This window comes from Bacillus rossius, chromosome 8 (genome assembly GCF_032445375.1).
Source record: "Bacillus rossius redtenbacheri isolate Brsri chromosome 8, Brsri_v3, whole genome shotgun sequence".
NCBI lineage: Eukaryota > Metazoa > Arthropoda > Insecta > Phasmatodea > Bacillidae > Bacillus > Bacillus rossius.
The window spans coordinates 46,683,453-46,701,392 of record NC_086336.1 but is presented as its reverse complement, the minus strand read 5'-3'; the positions used below and the strand labels follow the sequence as shown (position 1 = coordinate 46,701,392).

Genomic DNA, 17,940 nt, shown 5'->3' with positions numbered 1-17,940 from the left:
TATTCATGTCAGCGAGGTCATTAGGAAAGGAGTTTAGTTTTAAAGGGGCGTGAGGGGACGGAAATACGTTTTTCTTGTATATCCGCATCCTTGAGTCATAAGGTCGAGTGTTCTGTGAAATGCGGAGGAAGATCGACATTATCTCTTCGCCGCTAAGAAACAAACGGGGGGACACTGCCAATGACGCATACGAGGTCGATTAAGGGTAAGATATAGGGACAGAAAAAACATCGTAATTTTTCCAATTGTTTTTTTAAGCTATAAAAAGATTTTAAACGTTTAGTTCATGCCTTCTTCAAGGCATTCGTCATGGATTTTCAATGACCATAATCAAATGTCTAATGCCAGAAGAAAAAAAATGAATTCAGTATTAAATGTCATTGGATTCACAGGGGGAAACTATTTGTAGCAGTCAGTTATCAAATACACTTGGCGCAAAACTGAAAAATAACAGTAACAATAACAGAAGGTCATGCCCACAAGATTTGACCGCCATGTTTTCTATACTACGGATTCACAGTAGCGCATAGGAAGGTCGTGTGCATGGGAGACAGGTCGTACGCATAGAAGTTGTCAAGATAGTATAACGCTCAGATGTGATTCTTGTTTTAAAAAGTTAATTAATACCATTCCTTATAAAAAAAACTTACTAGCAGTTAATACAAATAAAAATAAAACTGTTCATGGTTAAAATGTTTAACTAAAAGTTTTACATTACCCAAATTAATTTAAATGTTGAAAAACTGTGTTAATTTATAACTGGTTAGATGTCACAGGATAATCATTTGATAGTTAATATAGTTACTTACTAACACTACCAACAGATGTAGGGTATATCGCGAAATTTAATTGGCTAAAATCAACAGTAATATTTCAATTGTGAAATTATTTCGCACAGGTCGTTTGTACAGGCGTGCGCATGACCTGCTATACACTCGCTCTATGCTATCAACACGGGAGAGAGTGTAAAAATAGCCTAGCGGTAAGAGTTACGACTGCAGAAATATATTATACATAAATTGATAAATTATATATTATATTATCTGGTGTCAAACATAACTACTTGTTAAGAAATTCGAAGAACTGGAAGTTTATATTCCCCCATAAAACTGTGTGATTGAAACAAACAATTTTAAGACAAAAGTAAGTTATTTTCGTTGTCGTAATGTGTATTAAACATAAGTATGCATTTAAAAAAAAAAAACTGGGCGTACCGTATGCCATTTATCGGGCTGGTGTGACGACAATGATAGGTTTCCATACAAAAATCTTGGAGCTGCTCAGTAATAGTCTGTAGTGTATTTTCAGTTACTACTAATTTCAGGAATTTAATTAATGTCTATAATAGTATGTTTTAACAAAGCCAAATTTTATAAATAAACGATAAAAAATGATTAGTTCAAAAAACTGTTTAGACCAAGATGACGATATAAGGTTCCCGTCTCTCATTCTTAAGGCTGTCTCGCACGCCATTTTAGTTATTTTCTTCTTTTTAAATTATAATTTCAATTGGTTTTTCTGTAAAGTCATCACGATAGCGCTATAGCTTATTACATTTCATCTAAATTGTTCTGAACAGATAATTACTTAAATATGAGCTAATAGCTTTAAATTGTCATCTAATTATTCACAATTAGGATCACTTCCGTGACCTTTCACAACCAGAAAATAATTTTTAGTAAATATTTACTAAGAGGCTAACCGAATGGTGTCTGTTCACGAAAAACATCCCCATACTACACGGAGGGTGGATTAATAGTTCTGTTTCTGCATTTTGTATTGAAGCTGTATTTTCAGAAGAGTGGAAAAGGGTTAAAAAATTGTGTTTTCAGAACAAATTTTTAGGAATGAAACATTCGGAAGGTTCTAGAAAGCAATAACGAGACGTGCATCACACCTTCATTTTCATATTTCCGCCATATAATGTTATGGTCAGCACTCAGATATCATAGTTTTCCTGTGCACGACGAGAAGACTGCGTGCCAGTCCCTAACCTTGCGCTTTAGAGGCGATACCGCTCTAGAAGCACCAGCGAGTGTCGCACTTATCATCCCGCCCTGGTCCCCTGGGCGGAAAGCGAGCCGCGTGATCGGAGCACGTTGACGCGTGTGTGAATGTGTGCGCCTGCGCAGGTTGCGGAGAGCAAGCACTCGGAGAATGGCTCCGACGCCATCACCGAGGAGACGTCCGACATCTTCCCCAGCCTGTCGGACCCGCAGCTCGCCAGCATGGGGCTGCTGCCTCTCTCGGATCAGCCCGTCAGGTAACCCGCCATGCTCTCTCGATTATCTCAGCGTCAGGTAACACGACATACTCACTGTATTATCTCAGCGTCAGGTAACCCGCCATACTCTCTCGATTATCTCAGCGGCAGGAAACCCGGAGTTCTCTCTCGATTATCTCAGCGCCAGGTAACCCGGCATACTTACTCGATTATTTCAGCGTCAGGTAACACGTCATTCTCTCGCGATTACCTCAGCGTCAGGTAACACGTCATCCTCTCTCGATTATCTCAGCATCAGGTAACACGTCATTCTCTCTCGATTATCTCAGCGTCAGGTAACCCGCCGTACTCTCTCGATTATCTCAGCGCCAGGTAACCCGCCGTACTCTCTCGATTACCTCGGCGTCAGGTAACACGTTATTCTCTCTCGATTATCTCAGCGGCAGGAAACCCGGCGTACTCTCTCGATTACCTCGGCGTCAGGTAACACGTCATCCTCTCTCGATTATCTCAGCGCCAGGTAACCCGCCGTACTCTCTCGATTACCTCGGCGTCAGGTAACACGTCATTATCTCTCGATTATCTCAGCGTCAGATAATCCGCCATTCTCTCTAGATTATTTCAGCGTCAGGTAACCCGCCATTTTCTCTGTATTATCTCAGCGTCAGGTAACCCACCGTTCTCTCTCGATTTACTCAGCGTCAGGTAACTAACATTATCTCTCGATTATCTCAGCGCCAGGTAACCCACCATTCTCTCTCGATTATCTCAGCGTCAGGTAACCCGCCATTCTCTCTCGATTATCTCAGCGTCAGGTAACCTGGCATACTCCGATTATCTCAGCTCCAGGTAACCCGTTATTCTCTCTGTATTATCTCAGCATCAGAAAACCCGCCAATCTCTCTCGATTTTATCAGCGTTAAGTAACACGTCAGGTAACCAGTAATTCTCTCTCGATTATCTCAGCGTCACGTAACCCAACATTCTCTCTCGATTATCTCAGCGTCAGGTAACCTGTTATTCTCTCTCGATTATCTCAGCATCACGTAACCCAACATTCTCTTTCGATTATCTGAATGTCAGGTAACCCGTAATTCTCTCTCGATTATCTCAGCGTCAGGCTGAAATTCCTTTTTAGAAAGGAATAACCTAAGTAGGGGGAGCATGCATGTTCTGGATCAACAAAGGATATTCAAATTAGGTAATTAATTACTGTCAATTCTCCACTCGTCCTTCACCCATCCTGTAAGTAATCAATAATTTTGTTTGATTCTTTTCTCCCCCTATACCTGGGTAGAGCGTGCAAGTTTTTAAATGTGAAAATGTGCAAGCATGCAAATGTGCAAGTGTGCAAGTATGCTGCTTCATTTATACCTTTCCCTGCCGTCTCCTCTTATACTGGTCCCCCCCACCACATACCTAGCTATTTTTTAATCCGCAATCGGATTTTTCTTAACGCTCGAAAATTGTTTCTTCCTCAACGAAGACGTTTCTCTTCAAAGGGAACCAAAAAAACTCGATTTAATAGCTGTACAAAAATCAAAAAAACAAGACTGCGTGGTTTTATCTCAAAACACTTTCCTCGCATAGCAGTTTCGATTTGTGATCAGAGAGGTTTCTCGTGGACACTCGGTACATTTTTTTTTCTACGTTCACCCGAAACACACTCGTGTCTGGAGCCGCCTTTGTCCTGCGACGACTCGGCTTTGAGCCTGTCTCGCCGGCGCATCTCAGGGTCGTCCCCGGTTCCGGAGGGAGCAGGAGCAGGAAGAAAAGGAACGCAAATAGTCGCTTATCTCCGCTGTCGTCCCGAGTTTCCTTTTGCGTTGTTCACGACAGCTGCGCTCTCCGTATCTAGCTCGTGGATCGCGCACGCAGTCCACCAACCCTGCGTTGAGAGGTCGCGCCGAGCGGCGATACATCTCCTGTAGCACGTCCCATCCTTGGCTGTCACTCTCTCTTTCCAATGCACCCTTTCTGCCATCAGCGCCGTTCTTTTTCCCGTGCGCTCTGTTGCCAGATGTACGCCATAGAGCAAAAAACGTTTAGACGCTAATATGTATTTATTTTAATTTATCTAAAACAATTAATTTTGCAAAGAAAAATTTTGAAATAAGAAATTTGTGAAAACATTTTCCTTATTGTATTTTATCAATAGTATAATCTGATAATTTTAAATTTTTACCTACTTCTTAAGAGAGGTAACCGTTTTTGTCAACAATTTTGACTTCATTTACTTAAATGTAATGCCTTGTTATTTATTGTGACAGACTGCTACAAACAGTTTAGCCTGTGAAATGATAATAGCTTCATTATTAAATTATTGTTGTTTTCTCTTTCTGTCAGAATGACTACAACTGCAATAATACTGTCAAAAGACACTATTGAATGGTTTTAGAAAAAATGAACGTATAGTCTAATTAAAAAATTAAAACATATTATAATTACCCACACTATACAGAGTAAGATATTTAATGTTAACAAGCCGGGAAGTATCAATCTAAAAACAGTGGACACTATTTATTCTGTACTAAAACTCTATACAGAACGACCACACAAAATCTCAAACGAAATCTCCTGACTTTTCCAGGTTTTCGTTGACAGATTATAATCCTCCCTGACCCTAATTTTTCAGTGTTAGATTACTTCACTTGGCAACATGGCCAAGTAGAAACATAAAGCACATCGTTATTTTTTTTTGGACGTGATTTAAATTCATTAAAAAAACACAAGTATTCATGAAGATTTATGATTTGACATAAATTTTCCGACACTAAAGTGAAGCTTAGCGCGTAAAGCTGGACTCACGATGATCCGTCTCATTCGTCCGTCAGCCGTCCGTCCGTCAATCACGTGACGTATGTACAGCCAATCAGATGGCCCGGAAATTTCCATCCGTCCGCTCTTCGAAACCTTTTTGAGCTTCAACATTCGACGGACGGATGAAATTATGACCTCAAAAATGTCTGAAAGGCATTGTCTTTATTTTAAAAAGGTTTTCCAGTTTGTTTATTTGCTAAGCTGCTCCTGTATTTTTTTTTTAACTTTCTTGTGAACACCTTTTAAGTTAAATATTTGAAACGGAAATTGTCTGAGACACAAACAATAATTGATGATGCACGCTAACTCGAAAATGTATTTAAAATAAATATTTTAGAGTTTATTTTAGAGTTTATTTTTATTTATAAGTGCTTATCGTACACGATCGTCAGAAGTGGCACAATGTGAATTTCCTCAAAAATATAAACCTTGTCATCAGCATCCGAGTATGAAAATGTGATGAAAGACGTGCGGAGTGTTGTGAATCGCTCGGCTCGCTGAGGGCCGAAGAGTAACTTTTGATTTCGGATTAAGTTTTTAAACTGTATTTTTAGAAGAGTTAAAAATGGCTAAAACGCATGATTTCAGGGTCATTTTTAGGTGTAAAACAACCAGTACAGATTCTTGAAAGCACTTGAGGGACTTGCATTACACCTTTATCATAATTTCTAGGCCATATAATGTTACGGTCACCGCTCAAATTTCAGTTATCCTATGACTACGAGAAGACTGCGCGCTAGTTCAGAGCCTTGCGCTTAGAGGCTATACCGCGCTTATCATCCCGCCTCACTAACATACAACGCCGAGGCGGGCCCCTTAAGGGGGTGCCTCCCATTTCAGGTCATGATTTTATATTTATATTAATCACTGATCAACTTTTAGACTTTTTCAATTGTTTAACTTTCACGAAATGAAAAATATATACAGCCCATACTTTTTGCATAATTAGCTACCAAAGTTACATTTTTAACGTTTTTGGGTTGTACAAATACGGAGAATTTAATTTATTGCAATACTGAAACTTTTTAGGTTTAACTGCAATGCCACTGGCTACTTCATGATATGGTTTGCATTTCTATCACAAAAACTAATTTCGTGTTTCTTGGCTGTCAAAATCGTAATAAATTTGAGAATTTTTAAATGCCAGGTAAAATTAATTAATATTTTCTGAAAGGAATTTAAACCATTTCTTTGAAGTAGCCAGTGGCATTGCAGTTAAACCTAAAAAGTTTCAGTTCTGCAATAAATTAAATTCTCTTTGTTTGTACAACCCAAAAACGTTAAAAATGTAACTTTGGCAGCTAATTATGCAAATAGTATGCGCTGAATATATTTTTCATTTCGTGAAAGTTAAACAATTGAAAAAGTCTACAAGTTTATCTGTAATTACTGTAAATATAAAATCTTGACCTGAAATGGGAGGCACCCCCTGTGTCGCTTGGTAAGACTTTTACCGGCAGCGCCTGCAGTTTAGGCCGTCCACACGGCTTCCGTGCCTCGCAGGGGGAAGGTGCGCAGGTACGCAGGCGGTAGCGTCGGTAGCGCAAAACGCAATACCCTACGGCCCGGCGGCGCTGTTTTTGGAAGATATTTGTAACGCCTGAGTGGCCACGCGCCCTTTCAAGCGCGGCGAGCGAAGGGCGTTCTATGTTTACACCCTCCTCCACGCTTCGCTGAGCCAGCCTGTCATCCTCCCGTCACCAATCAGTCGTTACGCCTTCCGTCTGTCCAGCCAGCTGCTTTGCTTCGGGCTTCACCAAGCACGTTTAGTAGAGCTGAACTGCACGGACGGAAAACACCACGCCCCCTTATGGCTCATGGAAAAAAAAATTTAAACTTGTTAAGTGAATATTATTTGCATCCAGCAAAAGCACAAATGAAGGGTTTGCATCAAAAAGTATCTATCTTCAAAAACAAATTGATTTTCAGTTTATTGTTAATTCCTGTATTAAAAAAAAATTGCTGTATCGTTTGCAGTATGTCAGATTTATCTCTCTGTACTCCATTATTTTATAGCACAAAGTTTACAAAGTTCAAACTAACATATATGCATTTTTATAAACTTTTTTTTCTTGTTTTCTCAAAACCTTCGAAAAATGTATACAAGCTATTTGTATGCAAACCTTTGAATTTATTTTTATGGTAGTTTTCACATACACAAGCTCAACATAAAACTTAAGGAATAAATATTTAAAAAAAAAATCAAATATGCAACGAAATATTTTCCAAAAAGAAAAACAAATTGCCGAAAAGCTTAACTGAATTCGGAGTTTAAAAAAAAGTTGAAAATCAAAACTGCAATGAAATGAGTAAAAGCTACCAAAATGGAGGTGACATAAGATCGCATAAGGCTGTATTCCAAGACATTCGGGTAAGGTAGCGAATAAGCACTACCTTGTTGGGATACAGCCGTAACTCGCAGACCGTATTCCAGAACGTGTCCAAACCAATCCCTGTTAAGTAACGAAAAAGCAACCGTTTTAATAAACTGTGCCCCGCACGAGGTTAGAAACTTATTTCAATGGATTCTAACAGACGTTTTTCAACCTTCGATACATTTGCTACGCCAAATATCATACAGATAGCACCACTATCGTGCGAATTAAATTGTGTAATTTTAATTATCTGAAGTACTTTTAAAGTTGCTATTATTTCTTTGTATTCCAGGATAGTTTCGCTATCATTAAGTTTAATTTGGCACACATACACGCTTGGTACGTCCCCCAATGATCAAAAAAAAATTGACTATACACGAGTTAATGGCGCCAGATGCGGTCCAGCCGTCTGGACGAAATCAACGGAAAAGTGATGTCTGCGCATGCGCGTAATTTTGGCAACATAACGGCAACGGAAAGGAAACACAAATTGGTAGAGACCTGAAAAATTCGCGGGTTCATTTCGTGTTATGCTAAAATTCAAATAATTATACCTTAGTGCTGCTTCTGTCATTGGTTCACTGTTAATCTGGAGGACTGAGGGCCAATTTGAGACCCTCGCTCATAGAAGTGTCGAATCACAGGCGCCACCCAGTCGAGACGACTCGCAAGTCAGCAGCCAAATGAACAGTTGGCATTTTCCCGAGTGTGTAGAGGATATTGGAGTCTATCCTGGAGGTCATTGAACCCGCGAATTTTTCCGGTCTCTACAAATTGGTTACCTAAAAATAAGTGACTGTCCGTGTCCTATCGTGCGCTGTGAATAACGGTTAGGGTACAGGCGCGGCGCATTCAACACATAAACCCTTATTTTTGTGTCTTGTAATACCGACCTTCAGTGACCATAAGTGGAAGAAAATATTCGGGAGGAATCGATGAAACGTTGTTGGCTGATAAAGATGACTGTTTTCTCTCGTCTCTCAATTGGGCTGGTGCGGAGAGTTTCGTCTCCTGCCACTGATTGGCTGTCGGAAGGGAGTGGCGGAGGGCGACAGCGACCGACGGTCTCCGGGCTGACCTGACCCATTGGGGGGGGGGGGGGGGGGGAAGAAGGGTCGCAGGTCAACTCGACGAGACGGGAGCGCGTCGACGCCGGACCCGATGAAGTGCGGACTGTTGTGCGTCCGCTCTCTCGCCGCCAGCTGACGGCCCGCGCTGCAACTGTTGTTTTGCAAACGGAAAACTGAATTAAATATCTGTGATTGAGTACGTTTGGGGATCGTGTTCTTTCCTGGAAATTCATGATTTGCGTTGTCGCATCACCTGCATCGGCTAAAGTCATTTGTAAACCGTTCCCTGAATAGCTTTCCCAGTGTCAGCTGCGCACATAATAAGCACAATTAAGTAAAATAAAGACCAATCACGAATATTAGACTATCTGTTCCGTGGTTTAAAAAATATATTATGCTTGAATGAAACATAAATTAAAATATAAATTTATTCGCCAAGAAGTACTCTAGCATTATCTTGAAAGAAGTATTTCATACATTCAAAATAATCCATAGCCATGTGTTGTACAAAGTCAGAATATCTTTCTTATAGTATAAAAAGGTAAAAGTACAGAATTTTTTTTTCTGTGTGAAATTCAAGTGCTTATACTTTCGTGCTGATTCTGCTATTGGCTCATAACTTATCTGTAAGTGACCGGGCCAATTAGATATCCTCGGCTAGAAAAGAACATCATAATATGATATATTGGTGGGACGTCTCACATGACTGCAGCCATGTGCATGGATGAGACGTTATCCTGGGTATGCAGACGACTGTGAAATCCATCCTAAAAGTCCATGAAACAGGGAAATTTTTCCGGTCCCTACTCTTTAGTATACTAAACACAGCAGTAAGATAAAGCTACAGTGGTTTGAGAAAGATGTTGACGTTAAACGTTTTTTACTCTAAATACAAATATCTATAAGTATATACATAACTTTCGTGGTTAAAGTTTCGAATCAATTTTGAGCGAAAAAGAAGGTGGGCTCCATACCCCCAATCCTTTCTCTACTTTTTTTTAGTATGTAACTGGGCTTAAAGGGGAGAAATAGGAACCAAAATACGCCATATTGGTTTCAAAGGTTTTTAGGGCAAACATTTAGTAGAAACAATTCTGCTTCTTTTGATCGTAGTATGTACCTAATGACTGAAGTTGATTAGAACCGGCTTTTTCAAATAGTTTCCTGTTCGAGAGTTTGGTATTAGATATATTTTTTTGGGAATGAATACAACCGTGATCATACTGTAAATAAACACAGTGTTATTATTTTCGAAGGTATCTTAATGTATGATCTTTAGAGCCGTGCATTTTTTTTGCACAAAAATAAATCCGACCGCTCATTGGACTGCAGTAAGGTATGCCAGAGCCAGCGAATTTCTTCCTTGTGATTGGCGGCCGTCTTCAAGAGAAGCAATTGCCTTATCTGGACAGGTCATTTAGGACGCGTTTGAATACCGCAAAGACTGCCGGTGATGGGTGTGTCTACAGCAGAGAAGTACCTGGAAGAAATTCAACCAACCAAGAAACACAGAAGAAATCTTTTCGCGAAAATACAGGTCTAAAAATTACAGATATTCAATATAAAACGTTATTAAACTAGTACAGCATTAAAAAAACAGTTGAAACCAATGTGACGTCTTCATGTACCTATAGCGCGCTCTTCAATGAGCAAAGGCGCTGAAAAGTGTCATAATGGAAAAGGTACATATCCCCCTGGCTTCCTCGAAACAGGGAGGAAAATGGCATTAGTCTAGAGACAGGAAAAATTCGTACATTCTTTTCGCTACAGTCTAAAATTAAAGTACACATACATATAAACTGTTTTTTTCTTCTGGTTCACTGTCAAATTGAACGACTCTGAGCCAATGAGAATCCCCCAACGAAAAAAAAAAGTGAATCGCAGGCAAACCAACTGAGACGACTCACAAGTCAGCAGCCAATGAACAGGCGTTATCTGCTCGAGTATACAAAGGACTGTGTAGTCTATCCTGAAGGTAATCGAAACCACGATTTTTTTCCAATCCCTATGCGATACAATATGAATTCTACCATAATTTATTATACTGGTTACACTCTGTGGAATGAGTTCAAGGGTTAAGCGCTGTCAACCACAGCAGTTTCCTAGGTTATCTTTAAACACTACATACAGCACTTCTTACTGTGAATATACGCTGTTGCAACCTTATAACTAGAGACCGGAAAAATTCGCGAATTAATTTCGCGATAGGCTAAAATACAAATCGTTATACCTCAGTGCTGCCTCTGCTATTGGCTCACAACTCACCTGGATGACTCTGGGCCAATGGGAAACACCCAACCAAAGCTTTATCGAATCACAGGCTGCTACGCTGGAACGTCTCACAAGACAGCAGCCAATGAGTGGGTGGCTTTTGACCGAGTGTACGTAGGACTATGGAGTTCATCCTACAGGTCATTGAACCCGCGAATTTTTCCGGTCCCTACTTATAACTAGGGACTGTGTACTCGAGCAAATAACCCCAGACCATTGGCTGCTGACTAGTGAGTCGTCTCATCTGGTTTGCCCGTGATTTGATACTTATTTCGTTGAGGATTTCTCATTGGCCCAGAGTCGTCCAGACTAACATTGAGCTAATATAAAAAGCAACTTAATCGAGAATTTCGATCCTATCACGAAACGAATCTGCGAATTTTGTTATTTTCCGGTCTCCAATGATAACTATGGAGCAGGAACATGGATATATTATTTCGCGAAAAGATCTCGAGACCAGCTGGAAGTCAAAACACCGAAGAATCATCGTCTTTGTTTCGTGATTGGGTGAGTTTCATGCAGGTAAATGTCGATATTTACAACACCGGTCGCGGTAAAGTCAGCGCGGAAGCAGAAAAACGCGTCTCGAGTGGCTCGGTCAAATAGGGCAACGAACGACTTCTCTCTCGAAGGAAGAACTCGCTGGTGCGTCGGTGTACCTTGTTGCAGTTTAATGGGCAGGAGCAGGAATTTTTCGCGAAAAGATCTGAACGCTTACTAGACTGCCACAAGGTATATACCCAAACCCGTGGTTTATTCCTTGTGATTTGGCGACCGTATGCGAGAGGAAGTCGTTGCCTTATTATTTGGCCGAGCCATTCAGGACGCGTTTGCTTTCGCACTGAATTGCTGTGATTGATCGGCGTTGTTACTACCTGGGAGAAACTCACCCAATCACTAAACACAGACGATGCTACAGTATTTTTAACTTTCAGCTTGTCTCGAAATCTTTTCGCGAAATCTGCATGCCCCTGTTAATGGGCGATCAGTAGAGTCCCGGAAATTTCGCGGATTCCTCTGGCCTCAGGATAGAATTTCAAAGTTATAGGTGTGCTCGACCCATTTTTACTTTCCCATTGTTTGATTTCTTAGCGAGAACACATTTTTATCCTTTGTTATTTGGCACTAGCTGATTCGCTTACATCTCTCCTAGCTGGGCATCGTTGGCTCACGGTCGTAGACGGGGCGTGTCCAAACATCTGCGGTCGTCCAATCATGAACACAGTGCGCGAGAGTGTGGAGGTTTGCATTCTAGCTTGCGACTAAATGAATCCGCGAAAATTCCCGTGGCTCTAGCGATCGGAAATTTATATATTTTTTTTTTCCTCTAGCGAAAAAAAAAATGCCTGCCCCCACCACGGAGTGTGAGAGACGACGATAGTTAACCCTCCTCCCTTCCCTTCACCATAGGTCACCGAATGAGAACGGCAATCAGGGGGGACTTCAGTGCAGGACCCGACGGCAGCTGCGGCCGGGCCGGGCCGTGCCGGGTGTTGTTCTGGGAAGTGTTAGAGGGGGGGGAGGGGGGCTAGTGGCGTGCCGACCGGGCCGTGCCGACTGCGGGGAGGAGCGGGGCGACACGCCGGCCAGTGATGGCGCGACGTCCGTCAGGCCCGGCCGCCGGTCGGCCGGTGCTGCGCGTCAACTCCTTCAGCGACCTCATCGCGCTCGTGCGCCGCAGGTGGGTCCACCCCCCCCCCCCCCTCAACCACCCCCTTCACACCTTTCTCACTTTCCCAAGGGAAGCCTACAACTCACGTAGTTTCGGTTCCCTGCGAGGATTTCCGAAGGTTTGCGTTTTGGTATTAACGCCACTTCAGCCGCCAAATCAGAATTTTCCAATGAAAACAAGCATGTTGTGACTGACCTGACCTAAAATAACCCTTCGATTTTATTAATTTCAATTTTTTGAGAGAAATCCGAAGTTGCACGAACGTGGTAGGGAAACCGAAACTACGTGAGTTGTAGGCTACCTTTTTTTCCAACTCCTTTTCCCCTCCCGACGAAGGTTACCCACAAAACCGAAAAAAAATTGCGCGATAGTCATCAAATTCAAATAGTCAAGGGTGTGTGTACGTCCCCGTTCCAGGTCAGTATTTTATATTTACACTCAACACGGCGAAACGTGCCGACTTTTTTTCGAGTAGCTTGAACTTTCACAAAATTTATACATATTGCACAATTTTTTTTTTTTGCGTGATTAGCTGGCAAAGTGGCATTTTCAACTTTTCTGTGCAGTATGGATTAGAATAATAAAATAGAATGTAAAACTGACTTTTTTTTTAGTTTTAAAGTCAATTTTATCGGCTACCTAGGTGACGTAGTTTAATTTCTTTCAGGATATATATAGCCTATATATCTATATATATAGGCCATTCTTTTTGCATGATTAACCGGCATAGTAGAATTTTTAAAATTTTTATGTAGTACGTATGGCTAAGGAGAACCAATTGGAATAAAAAACTGAACATTTTTGGGTTTAAAGAACAAAAATGCTGGTGGCTACTGTGAAGTGAGTTTCAAATTTATTATATATATATATATATATATATATATATATATATATATATATATATATATATGAATTCAGCTTTGCATTTTAAAATCATCAGAACTTTTATGATTTTAAAAGGTTAAAAAAAATTAAATAAATTTTCCTGGAAGAAATTTGAAACACACTATGCAGTATCCACCAGGTTTTTTTTCTTTAAACCCAAAAATTTGCAGTTTTTTTTTTCATTTGGTTCTCCTTAGCCATACTGCATAAAATTTTTTACAAATTCAACTATGCCGGTTAATCATGCAAAAATAACTGCCTACAAATTTTTTTTTTTTTCAGTTTGTTGAAATCCGGCCACTATAAAGGTCTACAAGTGAAACCATGTTAAACGTAAAAATAAGTGAATGGCCTGGAACAGGACATACCCCCTGCTGGAGTCACAATGCTACGACCGACACTGCTCGACCAATCCGAATGGACGTCCTACGTCATTCCAGAACGACAGGGTTAATAGCGTAGGGTCACAATACCACGACAACATTAACACGACCAACTCTAATATGGCTGTCGGCAAATATTCCCATGCTACATGCGTCCATAACATGCAGTATATAATGTACACAAAACAGTGTAGGCCCTGTAGAATGTTTTTTTTTAAATATCCTGTTAACATTTAGTCGTCTCTGGCACGAAGTGAGCTTAAGTTTATTTTAGATACAAGGATCGAGCTATAGATGTTTTAGTAAAGGATAGAATAATTAATTCTACTTTTAGCTGTGTGAAGAATTAAATTTAAATATTGACTGATTGTAGAATAATAACGCCATGATATTCTTTTACATGAACAGCTAAACGCATACTACAGATATGTAAGTGTACACACACGTAAAACGAAATTTTGATTTTAAGCGCATAGATTTACCAAGTTGTTGATTTTTTTTTTTTAAGTTTGGTTCTGCACGGTTTCCGTTTCGCTTCCCGTCGTGCGGCACGACACGGCGAAATCAGAAATAGAATCTACTTCTTGCGGGCCGCCTTGCTGACGTCACGGCGACCTAGTATTTTCATTGGCTACTGAGCGTGTCGGGCCTGTCGTGTCGTTGCGACTTCAGCTTCACGCGTTAGAGCTGCTTCTACTATTGGCTCAGAACTCATCTGGAGGACTCTGGGCCAATGAAAAGGAAGTATTTGGTTGTTGAAAGCACGCAATTCAAAGTGCTGGTCAATAACTGGAGACCGGAATAATTCGCGGATATATTTTGCAACAGGCTAGAATTCAAACTATTATATCTCTGCGATTCTTCTGCTGTTGGCTCACGGTTTATCTGGAGGACTCTGGGCCAATGGGAGAAACCCTCAGCCAAATAGTCTCAAACCACAGACAACCCAGTATAGAAAACTCTTGAGTCCGCAGCCAATGAGCAGGGGATATTTGCTGAGTGTTTAGAGGCGTCTGGAGTCTATCCAAAAGGTCACTGAAACCGCTAATTCTTCCGGTCCCTATCAATAACTAACAATTTCAAAAGAATTTTTAATGATTTCATATTGGAAAATCTTTTTTTAAACGATTTTTAATTCTTAATCTAAAGACTCGATTTCACCGGAATTAGATCGTTTGCATTTTATAACTTTTAGGAAAGAATATAAAAACTTCTTAGCATAAATTCGCAAAACCATCGACGATATTTACGTTTTTGTTTTACTTCAAAGAAATTGTTTAAAGCGATTTTTTTTTCTCAAATTTACCAGCGGCGGGCTTCTCGAAATATTTTTATTTTTTTCCCCTCTGGCCTTTTCGTACCTCCCAGGCCCTCCCCCCCCCCCCCTTATCAAAACCCGATAAAGACCCCTGAACAACATATATTAGGGCCTCGCAGTAGTAAAAGGTTGAGGGCCCCGCATAGTCTAGGGTGGTCACAGCCGATGAGAAACACCCAACCACAGCTGTATCCAGCCACAAGCTGCTACGTTGGGACATCTCACGAGACAGCAACCAATGACTAGAGACCTGTAAAATTCGCGGATTCATCTCGCGATAGGATAGAGTCCAAATACTTTTGACATTATTTTGCTTCAGTGATTGGGCCACAGTTTATCTGAAGGACTCTGGGCCAATGAAAAAAATCTTTAACAGAAGAATTAGCGAATCACGAACATTCCAGTCAACAGGTGTTACGAGTCGGTAACCAATCAACAGATGTAATTTGCACGAGTGCATAGAGGATCATGGAGTCTATCCTTTAGGGATTTGAAATCGCGTATTTTACAGGTCTCTACCAATGACATCTGATCGAGTATATGTACGTGCAACTGTGGAGTCCATCCTAGAGGTCGTTGAACCGGCGAATTTTTCGAGTCTCCGAGGACAACCGACACGGTCGATTTTGAGTCCGCACGGAACGATGCTAAGGCAAGCATCGGCCAACTTCCTCCAACTTATTGCGTCTCCGAAAACTTTTTTTTATCTAAGATAAAGATGTCACGTGTGTGTAAAAGCCCGCGATTTTCTTTCCATCGCACGCTCACTCGTCAAACGACCACCGAGTGAAGGCAAACAACACTTTTAGATCGAGGCTAGTTAAGGGTGTGTTTGCGTCAGCGAGACGGGATGAAAAGTGCGACGCTCGCTGGTACTTCTAGCGCGGTGTTGCCTCTGAAATGGCGCGCAGTCTTCTCGTCGTCCACGGTAACCGTAGCATTATTATATGGCGGAGAAATGAGGATAAAGGCGTGCTGCAAGTTCTTCAAGAATCTGTAAGGGTGTTTCATGCCTAAATATTATTCTGAAGAGAAAAAAAACGCGTTTTTAGCCATTTTTCTCTCTCATAAAACAAAATCCTGAAACAGAAATACTTATCCACTCACAGCGTATTCTGAAATGTCTTTAGTAAACAGACATAAATCTGATATCCTGAGTAGTTTTCAAATCGCTTCTTTCTTTTTCTAAAGCTCTACACAACATCAAGGTAGGCGGGGCCCCTTAAGAAGTTCGAAAATAACGTTTAGTAAATATATGGTGAGAATATTTATGAACCAACAACAAATGCGAGAGATAAATCGGAATAGATTCACAGAGAAGTCCCTTAATTGATAGTAATGACTAGAACATGCACAGAAAAAACAATTTTCTGTACTTTTACAACAAATGCCTTTGGAAACCAGTTGGCAAGAAATAGTTTATAATATTACAAGAAAGATATTGCAAATGTGTACAAGTCATGGGTATGGATATTTTTGCATATATAAAATACGTTTTTCAAGATAATGCTGAGTATTTTTCTTAGAGAAAATTTTTAATATTTTAATTCATGTTTCATTCAAGCATAATATTTTTCAAACCATAGAATAGATAGTCGAATATTAATTATTGGAATTTATTTTACTTTATTATACTTATTATGTGGAAAGCTATTCAGGGAACGGTTTACAAATAACTTTAGATAATGTAGGTAGTGGGACATCACAAAGCATAAATGCCCGGGCAAGAATCAGAACCGAGTATTACTGCGAACACTATTTTGTGGTGGTACTGTTGTTTTCATATAAATGGGCAAATATGCAAGTATCTGTAATTTTACATGAATATTTCAGTTACATTTACAAAATAAATTACATACTCGGCGCTAGTGGAACCAAGAGTGAAATTTATTTACCATTTGTACCTATTGTTGATGCTATTGAAGTTGTTCCTTGTAGCCATACTATATTACGAGTTATTTTTAAGATTCCAATGAAATGGAATCGTTTTTCGACACGTGTGTACAGAATAAAGTAGCCCAACCGTTGGAATTGAAATAAATTAAATTTACATCACTTGAGCGGGAAAAAATTGGCGAGGTTCACCAAAATGTGCGGAGGAGCTCTGGCAGAATTTTCAGCAGCGTCATAACCGAGATGTGTGGTGCGCATGAGGAACATCAAGCCGGGTCGTTCGTATTTGTTGACTCTTGACTGCATGAAAAATAAATACATTTTCCTCCCCCTCGTACGCGCGCAAGACGGAAATGTTATATCTAGCAGATGTGCAGCCGTCGGCTAGCTTGTGCCACATATATCTCGAACAGGAATTGCTGCGCATCTCGCCTCCTGACTCAGCAAGACCACCTGGTCGACCACCGACGTCTGTCGACACCAGCGAAACGAGTTCGGGTCGGTTTTAGTTGTTCTGTGAAATGACGGCTGTTGGGAGACCTTCGAATGGAAACAAAATGCGTTCTCGTGAAGTGGTGAGGGAAACTATTGATTTGAAATCGTTTGGGATGCGTTGTTACGATGGTGCTGGCTCAAAATACCTTGCAGAAGACTTCAAATGTAAACCCAGACACCGCACTCGTTAGGCACAACAGATTTCTAACAGACCAGAAAATAAAATTGCAGGTTCGTTTCTTTATAGGCTAACATTAAAATGCATATACCTACCTTTAAGCTGCTTTTTTTTTCTATTGGCCCAGTGCTCATCTATACGACTCTGGGCCTGTGAGAAACCCTCAACCAAAGAAGCGTCGAATCACAGGGCCAACCCGCGTAGAATACTCAGGTCAGTAGCCAATATTTTGGCGTTATTTGCTCTAGTATACGGAAGACTGTGTGATCTATCCTGAAAGTCATCAAAACCGCGAATTTTTCTACTAATTGATGATAACTAAAGGAAGGCACGGGCTCAGCGCTGCAAGCTTCGTC

General features: G+C 40.6%; 1 protein-coding gene across 3 annotated transcripts in view; it reads left to right on the top strand.

Annotated features, from left to right (window-relative positions):
- The window catches only part of LOC134534857 (inositol 1,4,5-triphosphate receptor associated 2-like), a 194,679-nt gene that overhangs the window by 131,873 nt on the left and 44,866 nt on the right, over window positions 1–17,940 (top strand). For 2 of the 3 annotated variants that reach the window (XM_063373495.1, XM_063373496.1), the window contains exon 5: window positions 2,133–2,263. In XM_063373495.1, coding sequence (XP_063229565.1) covers window positions 2,133–2,263 — 131 coding nt within the window. Of the gene's footprint in view, window positions 1–2,132; window positions 2,264–12,320; window positions 12,442–17,940 lie in introns of those variants that run through there. The other variant, XM_063373497.1, reaches the window with a different exon arrangement.